The 13,267-nt window shown below is 40.9% G+C and overlaps 1 protein-coding gene across 1 annotated transcript; it reads right to left on the bottom strand.

Moving 5' to 3' along the window:
• Positions 1-643: 643 nt before the first annotated feature.
• On the bottom strand, positions 644-5,226 carry LOC133142774 (keratin, type II cytoskeletal cochleal-like). Its single transcript, XM_061264288.1, has 9 exons — positions 4,637-5,226; positions 3,436-3,644; positions 3,296-3,356; positions 3,097-3,192; positions 2,767-2,931; positions 2,304-2,429; positions 1,992-2,212; positions 1,856-1,908; positions 644-1,442 (listed from the first exon to the last, which is right to left on the bottom strand). The coding sequence occupies exons 1-9, from the start codon at positions 5,108-5,110 to the stop codon at positions 1,231-1,233; spliced, it is 1,617 nt and encodes a 538-aa protein (XP_061120272.1). The 5' UTR covers positions 5,111-5,226; the 3' UTR covers positions 644-1,230.
• Between the last annotated feature and the right edge of the window lie 8,041 nt (positions 5,227-13,267).

The raw sequence follows: 13,267 nt of genomic DNA, 5'->3' as shown, positions 1-13,267 counted from the left end.
GCCTTGCGGGTGAGATGGGAGATGTAAATGTCTTTCAAGGAGGGGAGTCAAGCACCAATAATCTTACCAGCCGTGTTCACTATGCGCTGCAGGGCCTTCAAGTTGTAGTCAGTGCAGCCGCCACCCCAAACAGCAATACAGCTGGAGAGGACGCTCTCAATGGTGCCACGGTAAAACGTAGTCATGACGGCCGGAGGAGCGCTCGCTCGCCTGAGTTTCCGCAGGAAGTACAGGCGGCGCTGGGCTTCGCCAGTGATGCGGTGTTGGTGGACCAGGAGAGATCCTCACTGATGTGCACCCCCAGGAACCTGGCGCTGCTCACTCTCTCCACCACAGCACCGTCGATGGTCAGCGGCAGGTGTTGGGTGTGACCCTTCCGGAAGTCAACAACAACCTCCTTGGTCTTGTCGACGTTCAGCAGGAGGTTGTTGTCTATCAAATTGCTCGACCAAACTTGAATTCACAATCATATTTTATGGAACCCTGTTATTTTCATGATCTGACTTGTCGGTGAAAATGACGCTGATGATTCAAATGACTATTTTTAGATTCAAGTTTTTACTATTCAGTGCTTTACATTTAAAAAAATAGTTCAATTATATGAAAATCCCCCTTCTAAATGTAACAAAGCAGGCATTGTAAATTAGATGAACTCAGCTTTATTCCAGGCTTGGTGGACCCAGTCAGAGTCAAGCAAAAGCAATACAAACCATAACTGCTAGTTTACTCTCTCTCAGACAGATAGATGCTAGAAATTGTGTGAAAGTGACGTATGGTGTGTGGCTGCTTCATACACGCTAAGAGATGTAAGACTGCAGTAAAAAGGACCATGTAATGGATTTCTTCATTGGGAATATAAGAGACCCAGCCCTCCTCCTGTGCCTAACATCTTAGCGTGCATTGATTGGTTGCATTGCAGGGATTCTCTGTCATGCAACTACAAATATGTGCTTGTCTACAAGACAGCATGCAGCTAACAGCAAACAGCCACAAGCACAAAAAAGGACTGACTCATATGAATGCTCTGCTTTGTGTTGGTGTTCCAATAATGGCTATGCCTCTGCTTGGATTTTGATGGAACCTCTGACTCCCTGAGTGTACAGTATGTGCTAATTAAACCAAAGACTTATAGAAGTAAAGAGAACAAGAGATGCGTTGCTGTGTGGAAGGTTTTTCCGAGTCGTGGCCTGATGACGGACAGTAAGGGACACAATGGGTTCAGGCGGATGTTCAACGGCGAGAGCTGAGGCTTGTTCTTGATGTCATCATGGTGCTGCCGCCGCTGCTCATTCGGGACATGTTGCCATAGCCTCCCATACCAGTGCTTCCACCCATGGACATGCCCATGCCAACTCCCATGCCACCTCCTATGCCACCTCCCATGCCACCTCCCATGCCACTTCCCATGCCACCTCCCATGCCACCTCCCATGCCTCCTGAACCTGGTGATGGCAATGGGACAAATGAAACAGAAAGAATGTAAATGTGCCATGACACACAAGGAAAACTACATTACTTCATTTCCAACTTGTCTTCAAACGTCATGTTTTGAATCAACAAATAACTTGAAAATATCATAAGGAAAATTAAAAAAAATCTAATTCTTTTAAATTCAGCAATTGTATCAGTATTCCATATCAAGCACACAACAAAAGAAAAAAAAATGCACCAGGAAATACCTAATACTCTTGGATATGAGAGGACATTCATTTGATGCCTAGGTGCATCATCGTTGACATTATAATTCAAAACCAATTACCATTAGCATGTTTACTTTTATTTATAAGGGCTCATGTTCAAAACTCTGGCTTCAGTGTGATTCTTGAAAATGAAAGAATTGAACATCAATACTCACTGAAGCCTCCGCTGGATGACTGTATGTGGATGGTTGCATCTACATTGCCAATTCTGCAAAGAAGTTAATAAAACAACCTCAGGTGCTGCACACTAATAATGGACTGCATTCATATGAAACAAGTCAAAACAAGTACCTTTGCTCCTCGCCTTCCAGCAGTTTCCTGTAGGTGGCGATCTCAATGTCAAGCGTCAGTTTGAGATTCATGAGTTCCTGGTACTCGCGGACCTGGCGGGCCATGTCCTGCTTGGCTCTTTGCAGAGCATCTTCCAAATCCTTGATTCGGGCCTTGGCGTCCCGTACGGCCAGCTCGCCACGCTCCTCGGCCTCAGCGATCTGAGTCTCCAGGTTGGCACGCTGCAAATAGAAAAATAGCCACCATATGTTCAAGAAAAGAGTTGAAAAATAAAACTTCACCCAGAAGTAAACTTGAATCGAAAATGTATACCTGTCCCTTGACTGCGTCAATCTCATTCTGGAGACGACTAATCATACGATTGAGTTCTGCGATCTCGTTCTTGGTGTTGCGCAGGTCATCTCCATATTGGCCAGCAGAGGCCTCCATGTCCTTGTACTGGAAGGACAAGAGTGGAAATCTTACAGCCATTGACATGGTGTTTTTTGACAGAAGGCTAAAACAAGAAATATGGAATTTCAATTTCCTGCATTGGTTTGGAAGTTGTTAACCACTCATAATGTTCTTTACTGCCAAATGGCACATTATGGACCCAAACCTTGGATTTAATTTTTGGTTGGACAATTATTTTTTTTTGTGAACATCTTCACCTGCGGTATCTACTCTTCCAATCCCGAGTAATATCTGATCCAGTATAATTTATCAACTGGAAGGGAAGAGTCTTATTGCTTGGCCTAGGCAGAGGTCTGCATTTGACATTGCATTCACTAGCTACCTTCTGCTGGTACCATTCCTCTGTGGATAGACGGTTTTGGTTGGCGATGTCCTCGTATTGAGCCTTCACTTCTGCGATGATGGAATCCATGTCCAGGTTACGGCTGTTGTCCATCTCCACAATGACTGATGTGTCCTTGATCTGGCTCTGGAGTTCACGCAGCTCCTGTGAATATGCAAAACAAATTTGACATTTAGGTTAGTGAAGTTCAGCTGGTCAAGGTTAACTTAAAGGTTGTGACAGAATCCCTCCCTGTTGCCACACCAAAGGGAAATGAGTCCTTATTTCCTAGACTCATTAGCCCAACTGAATCGAGTTTGTTTTACGTACAGCATCATAGATAGCTCTGAGGAAGTTGATCTCATCCTGAAGAGCATCGACCCTTGCCTCCAGATCAAGCTTATTTAAGTAGGCACCATCAACATCCTGTATGAAGATGAGGTGATGAGAGAGACAAAGTGATACCCAAGGTAAATGTTTTTAACATGTACAGTTTCCATTTTAAGATGTACTTTTAAGAATCATCCACCTTCTTAAGGAGAACAAATTCATTCTCCACTCCGGCACGCCTGTTGATTTCATCCTCATATCTGAAACAGTGAAAGCAAGGTATTTAATAATTGGCTGTGGTTATCAAATACTGTTCAGACACAAACAAATTAGACGCACTTGTTCTTGAAGTCCTCCACCATGTTCTGCATGTTCTTCAGCTCTGCCTCCAGTTTCATTTTCTCATTGCCAAGTCCATCAAGCTGTCTGCGCAGGTTGGCAATGTAGGCCTCGAACATAGCGTCAATATTGGAGCGGGTAGTGGTCTGCTCCTGCAGAAGATTCCATTTGGTCTCCAGCATTTTGTTCTGCTGCTCCAGGAAGCGCACCTAATGGAAAAGATGAATACACTCTTAGTAGGGTAGGGGGTGGCATTTCTTTATGGCGTGCAAATAGTGTTTCGGACGGAAAATTCCAAGGCCTTTTAATATAATTATATGGTTGTCACTGGGATTTAGAATAATCGTCGGTGCACCCTCGCATACCACCCAGTTAAATTGTAGTGGACGCGTAATGAGATCAATTGAGCGTGTCGGATGATCTGAATAAACATGTTTGAACATTTTGCTCCTGGGAGCATGAACATGAAATGAACGTGCCCCGATGAGGTTGAAGCCCATCCCTTCATTTTGGCCTCCACACCTCATTTAGCCACTCCCTTATGCATTTATGCTTTATGGGCCTCAGGGCTGCGCACTTTTATCGAGTGCCCATCCTTGAGGATTCCTGAAAAGAAAAAAAAAAGTCTAGTATTGTAGCGGTGATTACTGATATTTTCCCTGATAGACTCCAGCCACCCGTGTCCTGAACTGATACCGAACTAATTTATTCCTGATGAGTGCATCATTTTCTACATATGTGAATCCAACAAGTTAAATCCACATCAGCTTAAACCTTCACTTTTACATGAATTTTAGTAGTTACAGATCAGGTGTGCCGCTTCACTCTGAGGGCCTCGAGTCCAATCACCAGTAACATGATCTCCCTTGACTTTAAAACTATCGGACATTGGATATGACCACTATAATGTTTCTGCCTCTCACTGTCAGGCAGATGGCAGGGGACCACCTATGGTCATAGAACATTAAATGGAAGTGGCCTTCTTGCCAGCTTCAACTTTGAGATAAGCAGTTTTGAGTTAAGAGTATGTAGTCGTTAACATAGTTTAGATATCCCCACATTCTGGTCATTATATAAAGAGGCGGCACTTCAGAATAAAGTAATTTTTTTTTTTTTAAAGTAAAGTTTTGCACAAACCCACAAATGTCAAGTTATGAGGGTTTCTCCCCGAATGACTCTCAAACATCAAAGAACCACTTACTTTGTCAATAAAGCTGGCAAAGCGGTTGTTCAGACCCATGATCTGGTCTTTTTCTTGTGTTCGGACCATCTGGATACTGGGATCGATGCTAATGTCCATGGGGGTCAGCAGGCTCTGGTTGACTTGGACGTTTGCAATAGCTGGAATACCTCCACCAAAACCAGCGCCATAACCAAGACCACTACCCATCCCAAAACCAGCTCCACTGATCCCATAACCAGCTCCACTTCCAGCAGCTATGGAATAACTACCAAAACCGCCACCCATACCACCACCACCACCACCACCACCACTACCACGCATGCTTGATCTAAGAATAGTGCTACTTGAGGAAGCTATTGGGACTGACCTATAACTAACTGCAGATCGTGAGGTGAATCCACCACCGCCACCGCTACCATACGTGCCAAAATTACTTCCGCCGCCAGTCCCATAGCTGGTCCTCACAGTTTTAATGCTACGCGTGCTCGTCATTTTGAAGAAAAGGAGTAACAGAGAAAAGGAGGAGCTGAGAGAGAGAGACTTGGCAGAGCAGAGGAGTCCACTAAGAGGAGAGTCGTCCCTCTAAGTACCTGTTTCTTGTGCCTGATGGCTTTTTAAGAACCTCCAACAATGGGGGGGGGGGGGGGGGGGTTACCGACAGAGCTCCGCCTTCTCTGCACCTCCCAACCGTGCTCCAATCACAAGGAATGTGGAGGTCGCACCTGCAGTAAGGCCCACTTTCATGGATATATTTGGGCTGTCAAACAAGCAACTGTGCCACTCTTGTAAAAGGAGCTGTCTTGACACACCTAGCTAGATAAAGAACCTGCAATTGTACTACATTAAGAAAATCATGCAAAATGGGCAATATTGTTGTCCCATCTTGTCCCCTGCATGATTTGCTTGGCGTACTTTTTTTTTTGTGTGTTGACAAATACTGGACACTCTCGCCTGCCTTGGGCTTTGTCATGACTTTTATATACTTTTAGTTATACTGTTTTTAAAACACCTTTTTTGTAGTCATACTATAAGTAGAGGGTGCAATAACATATTGTTATCATACACGTTCCTCGTGAATAATTAAACAGAATAGAAAATGGTTGGATAGATCCTTTAATACTGTATATTGTTTATCATCCCTCGAGGGGAAAGTAGATTTTACTCTTCTGTTGCATGCTACACATGAACAGATCACACACATGCAAGGTGAGATGACAGAGGGAAAGGGTGTACAAACAGTTCTGTGCAGAGTGCCTCTCAAGAGCTCCGCAACAGTAGTCAGGAAGTAGACTCGCATTTCCCCAACAACTGCCTTTATTCTTATTTGCATCAAAACTCCAATTGCAATCTTCTGGTTTAAACAAACTAGGTATCAATGAATTTCTCATTGTAGAATCAAACCCAAAATTTCCATACATTGCTAAGAAAATCAAATACATTTATAAGCCTGCTTTTAGTTTTCATTATCAATAGATAAGGAGGACTCTAGATATATTTCAATAGCAGGTCACCACAAATAGTTTTTATTTAGTAGTTTGTAAATTATGTAATTTTACGCATAACCTAACATCAGAGGTAAAAAGAAGACGAGAGTTCCTGTTTCTACGTGTTGCAACGCATCACATTCACCCTAGATGAGGTGTTGCCTTCAGAGTCTCTCTTTTGCAAATAGGCCTCCTTAAAAGTGCTGGAGGGCAAGTCACACCCTGCAAGATTTTCCGTGACTTCTCGTTTTATATCCAGAATGCTCTCATTGAAAGTTTTCACACATTGATTCAATTTTGTGATAAAATATACGTGTTCATATGCATTGCTCATGAGTAATTTTGCACTGTTAGTGAAGAATACTAAAAAAAAAACAAAGAAAATGAAAAGAAAAGAATCGTCTGCACTCGGATCATAAAATTGTCTAAATCTGGAAGCTTTTGCACTTGTCCTTAAAATAAGCTAATTCACTTGTTTCACACAACTTTGAAAATTCATACAAGCATTTAACTGCAACGCTTAAAAGGTCATTAAGCTCGTTCAAAGCTGTTAGGTACACGTTGCATAGGTATGCATTTACATACAAAAACAATGCACGTGATGACAGAGCAGACATGCTCATGTCATTGTTACAAACATTTAAAAACAATCAATGAAGAAAATTGTTTTTGTGTCAATGTCAAAATGCCTATTGACTTGTCTTTTTTTACAATGCGGAATCCAATATAGCTGGAACCATATGAGTAATATCTCAAGCTGTCCTGTTTGCACATGTAGTGGAATGTTTGCAGGCTAATGTTCGTCTTTGTGAGAACTGTTATAGAGACGGGAGTATACGCTGATGTAGTGAATCTTGGCAAACCGATACAATAAGCATGGACTGAATCTATCGGGTGAATGTGTTTTCTGCTGCCTTACCTTGCCAACTGACCTAATAGTTAAGATGTTTATTTGACATGTACTCAAGCAATTTCCCATCTTTCTTAGAACTGGGGGTTGTTTTTCACAACACAATAAGGGTTTTTCTGTGGGATACAAATGCAATTCTATTGGCAATGAGTAAGCTTGTCTTGACTATCACGAACTCAAAGATTGTAAACCACACCCTTGACCACAGTTGCCAAGAGCAAAATGGCAAAGCTGAACATGCAGAGCAGAATTATGAGCCTAGCTCAAATATTTCTTTGGTTCTTTTATTTCAACATGTTTAAAAGTGAATGGGTGGGGAAAGACATTTGGGAATTCATTTTCCCATCCTTATACTTTTTGCCCCACAAATGTTGCAAATTGAAATTCTTTTTTTAGGGCACCAGTAAGTTCTAGTCCCATAGAATTGTCATTACTTTTGTACCCGCTACTTTTGTGCTCTATAATAATAATAATAATAATAATAATAATAATAATAATAATAATAATAATAATAATAATAATAATAATAATAATAATAATAATAATAATAATGTAATTGCTTTAGGAACATGCTTTCTGAAAATGTGCACTAAATGCTTAATGACGCTAGTTCTGTTCTCTCTAAACTCCTGCCACCACTCCCTGTCCTTTCTCTACGACGTGGTGCAGCAGAATTAATAGACTAGGACTCACAAATAATGCCTGGCAACAAATGTCGCAATGCAATACAGAAATGAATTTGATTATATTTGTTGCGATGCAACAAATATTTTTGTTGTGAACTAGTAGAGTAATCTGGGGGATGTTTCAAAGGTGCTGGAAACTACAAAGGTAGACACTACAAGAGTAGTTTTCATTGCAACAGTTTATGTTTGACGCATTGCAAGCTATGTTGCACAATGGGTAAAAATGGGTAGCGGCCCCCTCAGGCGATCTGACTAGTAGGCTGTGTCACCCTATAAATCATGGGAACTTTCTGCATTTAAAGAAGAGGGATCTTATTTATTAAGCCATTGGTACAGTAGTGCCATGCCTCTGCCTGCTCAGAACCGCTGCATGAGACAACTTGCTTCATGTTCACTTGTTATATAACACTCACTCCAGCTGCCTGGGGCCTCGCTTTTTTCCCTCAAAACTAGAGCCACGTCTGCAAAGAGACAAGCTACGTACCTATCTCTTTACGTGTGCATTGTACCGCTTAAGGTTTGATTTTTTTTTTTTCAAATGAAACATTACTGGATTAAATTATTCTATACTTGATCTGCAAATGACATTTTGGTAAAGGCTTCAGTTTCTGCAGCCACATTCTGTTGCGAATGTTTGTGACTCTTGCAGCCTTCATTTGTGTCTTCACTAAGTGAACGACGAGCTTTATTGGCTTGAGATAAAGTGACCATTGGCCATTGCACAATAGTGCATTTCTTTTCCTTAGAATTTTTGAGAGTTTCTTTCTCAGTTTGATAGGGTCATTATTGTTACATCAGCTCCGCTAGTAACATTTTATTGTTTATTTATTGTGTATTTGTGTATGAGTTTGAACAGGGAGAGAAGCATTGTGAAATTGGGGTGAGAATGTATGCCTCACAGTCAGGAGATCCCAGTTTGAATTTTTAAATCAACATTCCTGCATGAAGTTTCAATGTTCTTCCTATAGGTGAGATTTCTCTAGGCATACATCTTCACCCCAAAACCATCCATGGTAGGTCCGTCTAAATTGTCCATAGGTGTGAATGGTGGCTTGTTTATACCTATTCTTTGATTGAATGGTGACCAGTCCAGGGTATACTCCACCTAAAATTGTCCATAGGTGTGAATGGTGGCTTGTTTATACCTACTCTTTGATTGAATGGTGACCAGTCCAGAGTGTAATCCACCTAAAGTCATCTGTAGTGAACAAGCATGACATAAAATTAATGGATGGGTGAGAAGATTATAGGGTCAAGCAGAAGTATAGGTTCAAAATTGCAACAAAAATTGCACGATCCACTTGTAATGTCCAGCCCCTTTCACCTCCAACCTGCAATACTTAATTTAGTTTGCACCTTTTTGTAAACCCCCTATATTTGCATCCACAATGGTGACTCCTGATTGTAGATTTTGAAAAGGATCCAGCCATCATTCACTTGTTGTCTTTGTAAGAAATGCAGTTGTCGTTTGATGGCTTCTTTATTTTTATTGACGACTGCACAGTGGTAGTTCCAAAAACCTCCAAATGTCACACGTTTCAAAAGTGATGGTTCAACAATCTCTTGTGAGCCACTTGTCTAATCATGTTTGAGAACCCAAAAAGGAGGTTCTCATTCCCACCTACACACAAAAGATTTTCACCACTCTTAAAGTCTCGGAGTCATTGCTGTGCAATGACATTCTGATCTCCACACCTTTTTTGAATTGTCTACACTGTTTGTACTATGTGTCCTCTCTGCATCCATTGCAGCCTGGTCATCCTGGAAGAGGGACCCTCCCATCTGTGGTCTCTTCTCAAGGTTTCTCATTTCCCCTAGCTGGAGTTTTGAGTTTTTCCTTGCCCTCTTGGGAGTTTAAGATCAGGGGATGTTTGAGAATATTTGTCATTTTTCACATGTCCTGAGTGTTGTTAGTCACCTAAATGTTGAACAGAGGCTGTGATGTACCGAAGTCAAATTCCTTGTTTGGCACGCTCAAACATGGCGAATAAAAACTCTTGAATCTTGAATCTTTTAACAACTTTCACTTGTTTTTTTTTTTTACTTCTCATTTGAATGGTGTTGCATTACTGATTTAAAGTCATCCTGGATTTCCACTCAACCTTAGCACTAGGTAGGGCTTGGTTTTAGGGGCCACTATTAGGCCAGAACTGTCACTGAAGAATGCAAACCACCTCGAGGTAAAACCACACCTGCAAGCTTAGCAGAAATGAACACAATCAAAATCTCCTTCATTCACATTCTCTTAATCTTACCCCATTTGACATGTTTTCTTATGTCTGTGAGCTGTAACTAAAGCTACAGAAACACCAATTGAGTTTAAAAAGAGAAAATAAAGTACATGTTAATGATAATATCATGTTAATGCTCTTAACTGCAGTAGAGTGGTACAGGTTTTTAAACACGTACTTACTCATATCCATATATCCATACTGCTTGTCCCCACAGGGGTTGCGAGCGTGCTGGAGCCTATCCCAGCAGTCATCAGGACAACCAAATTAACCGCTTGCCAGCGGTGCCAGGGCACACAGAGACGAACACTCGCACTTACACTTACGGTTAATTTGAAGTCCTTGCATGTTTTTGGGATGTGGCAGGAACCCGGAGTACTCGGAGAAAACCCACGCAGGCACGGGGTGAACATGCAAACTCCACACAGGGAGGGCCAGAGGTGGAATTGAACCCACAACCTCTGAACTCTGAGGTGGACGAGCTAACCAGTGTGCCACAGTGTCACGCCCACTTTAGTTATTTGTTTATTTTAATTATTGTAGTGATTTTATGTCCAGGCCGAGTAGACCAATATTCAGAAAACCGGCAAGGGATCAGAGTAAAACTTCTACCGCATCGAGAGGAGACAGACGAGGTGGCTCGGGGATGAGCTTTGCAAAGTAGCTGCAGAGAGGGGCCTCTCTGCTAAGGATACTGCCCCCGCGACCTAACCCCACATAAGCAGTAGAAGACGGAGAAGATGGATGGATAAAATACCTTAAACTTTGAATTCTGCCATGCAACAAATGGTCATGCAAATGCAAGAAATGTTACTGAAGCAACAACTCAATGTATTTCCAGTTGGGACGTTTCAATAATAAAGAATACTAATATGTGTGCATTTTTATGAGGAGGGGGGTGAAAAATACAAACCAAAAAACACAGCAACGTATTTTCTTTTTTTCTGTACAAAACACTACACTGTCACTATCATTCTTGTACCACTTCAAAAGCATATTGCAGGCCCTGACTACCACCAAATGTAGTCGTCTCCTCCTGTGACTTTTTTATACGCGCTGAGCAATCATGCTGTCTTGTCTCGACCTGCTTTTTGCAAGCAGCGGCGTAAAGAACACGAGCATTGCCCAGAGGCACTCATCAGTGAAGAACGTACACTGTAAGAGGAGATCTTATTTGGCGAGTGACTTTTGAAACAAACCAAGCACCTTATAAGGATATTTTCCTTCTCCATCATTCCATTTTCTACTGCTTATCGGGTTTTGGTTCACGGGAAGCTGCAAGTATAAAAAGCAGACTTCACCCTGGATTGGTTACCAGCCAGTCACAGGACACACATTCTCGTTCATTCATCGGGTGTGGCCATATGCGGCTCGCAGGCCACAAATTGCCCATGACTGCAGTCCATGATCCAGTCATTCGTTACTAGCTTGTTTGTTTTACAACTACGTATGCTACGTTGGAATTTAGCCTGAGCAGAAAACATGGGTGGATAGGTAATATATGATTGCATTTGTTACCTATCCACCCATCCATTTTCTACAACGCTTGTATTAAAGCTCTATAAAATAACAGTCTAGATTTACCACACTGCCAAATTCACATGACATGGATTTAGAGGTGTCATGTTGTTTCTCGGCTTCGCCATTTCCACAATGTTTAAAGTATAGGCCAAGTGAAGATTTTGTCAAGTGGCTGTTGCATTCATCCAAGACAAGGCCTTTGGATGCATTGTTTCTCATTTTTATAACCATTACCAATTTCTCTCATAGTTCGCTATCTAGCCATGATAATATACTCAGATTGTTATAAAATCTTTACACTGTGGGGTTTCTGTGGAAAATATTGATCAAAGATGTTGCGTTTTGGATATAGTCGCATGCGATACATTGCATTGCATAGTTGCAAGCTTCGTCGCAATTTGGCACCCGCAATTGTCGTTGTTGCGACTTTCCTATACGCCTGGGTCTAATTACACCAATCCAAATAAATGTTGATTTTTCAAGAATGACAACATTACTGGTTCTTGGAATTCTTAATTATAGTTGCAAAAAACTTCTAATCTGGTTACACTATGTAGACTGTTTGTTGTGTACAATGACAATAAAGGCTTTCTGTCTACCTATATTTTTTCCACCTCACTAGGTTTTGTGACAAATGTGCAAACAAAGAGCAATTACTTGTTTTATGGCATTGTTTAATTCACAATTTAGTGTCCCTTAATTCTGTTTTACCTAAATTACCTAAGTGCCTGAACATTTCGCACACTTCTTTTTAGCATATTATACATACAATGCAATAGACTAGCGTACAGCTCATTTACAATGACTAACTATTTTGGTGTTTCCGTGTCTGTGTCACTTTAAATCCATTCTAATATATTCCAGTTACACCTAAAATAGGTGAACCGGACTTATAACGATTCAGAATTCCTTTATTTATGGGTCTAGGCGGATAAGATGTTGTGATTCACTTTATCTTCTTCTGGAAAGCAGAATTACATTGAAGTACATTCAAGCCTTGACATGCTCTACTCCACCCTTGACGACATTCTTCTTTAAAGGTCTTCGTCTTTTTGCAATTACATATGCAATTATATATTTTAGGGTTAAACTTCTCCAAGGGTAATCTCTTTCTTCACTTTTTGCCAACGTTAATCAAGCGAAATGTAATTGTATATTTGCCAAGCCTTCATTATAAAAAAACAAATCAGTGTTGATTGGCACTGGTACAAAGGCATTCCTTTAACATTATGTTGAATTTGCTGTGGTTTCACTGCAGCATATAAAGAAGCGTTACATTTTTTTTGGAGTAACTATATTCAACACCAATGCACACTTTAACCACAATAACAACACCATTTTTAGATGAAGAAAGCTCTCAGAAAGTTGTTAGACTGACAAACAAACACACACACACACACACACACACTCATACGCACACACACAAACAAATACCTCATCATGCCTAATGTCGACAGGGGTTTTGCAAGTGTACCAAATGTCATGTCCAGGCATTGTGTATAACTTCTCATCCGACTGAGGTGAAGGACAGAACTCAGACAGAACTCCAGTTTCATGGTAAGATGCTGCCCCCTAGTCGTCATGCGTCACTTGAAATTGAATAAAAGTGAAAATAGAAATGAATGAATATACATATATGTAAGAAAATATAATAAATAAATAATTAAATAAATAAATAACCAAGATCAATGTGAAAATAAACACATAAATAAATATATAAATACAATTAAACATCAATGTATTTGAGTTACACACACACGCACACACACACACATTTTGCATGAGCAGCGATTTAGTGCAGTATGTGTACTAATTAT

The sequence above is a fragment of the Syngnathus typhle genome, linkage group LG2 (assembly GCF_033458585.1).
Source record: "Syngnathus typhle isolate RoL2023-S1 ecotype Sweden linkage group LG2, RoL_Styp_1.0, whole genome shotgun sequence".
Classification (NCBI taxonomy): domain Eukaryota; kingdom Metazoa; phylum Chordata; class Actinopteri; order Syngnathiformes; family Syngnathidae; genus Syngnathus; species Syngnathus typhle.
This window is presented reverse-complemented; position numbering and strand designations above follow the sequence as displayed.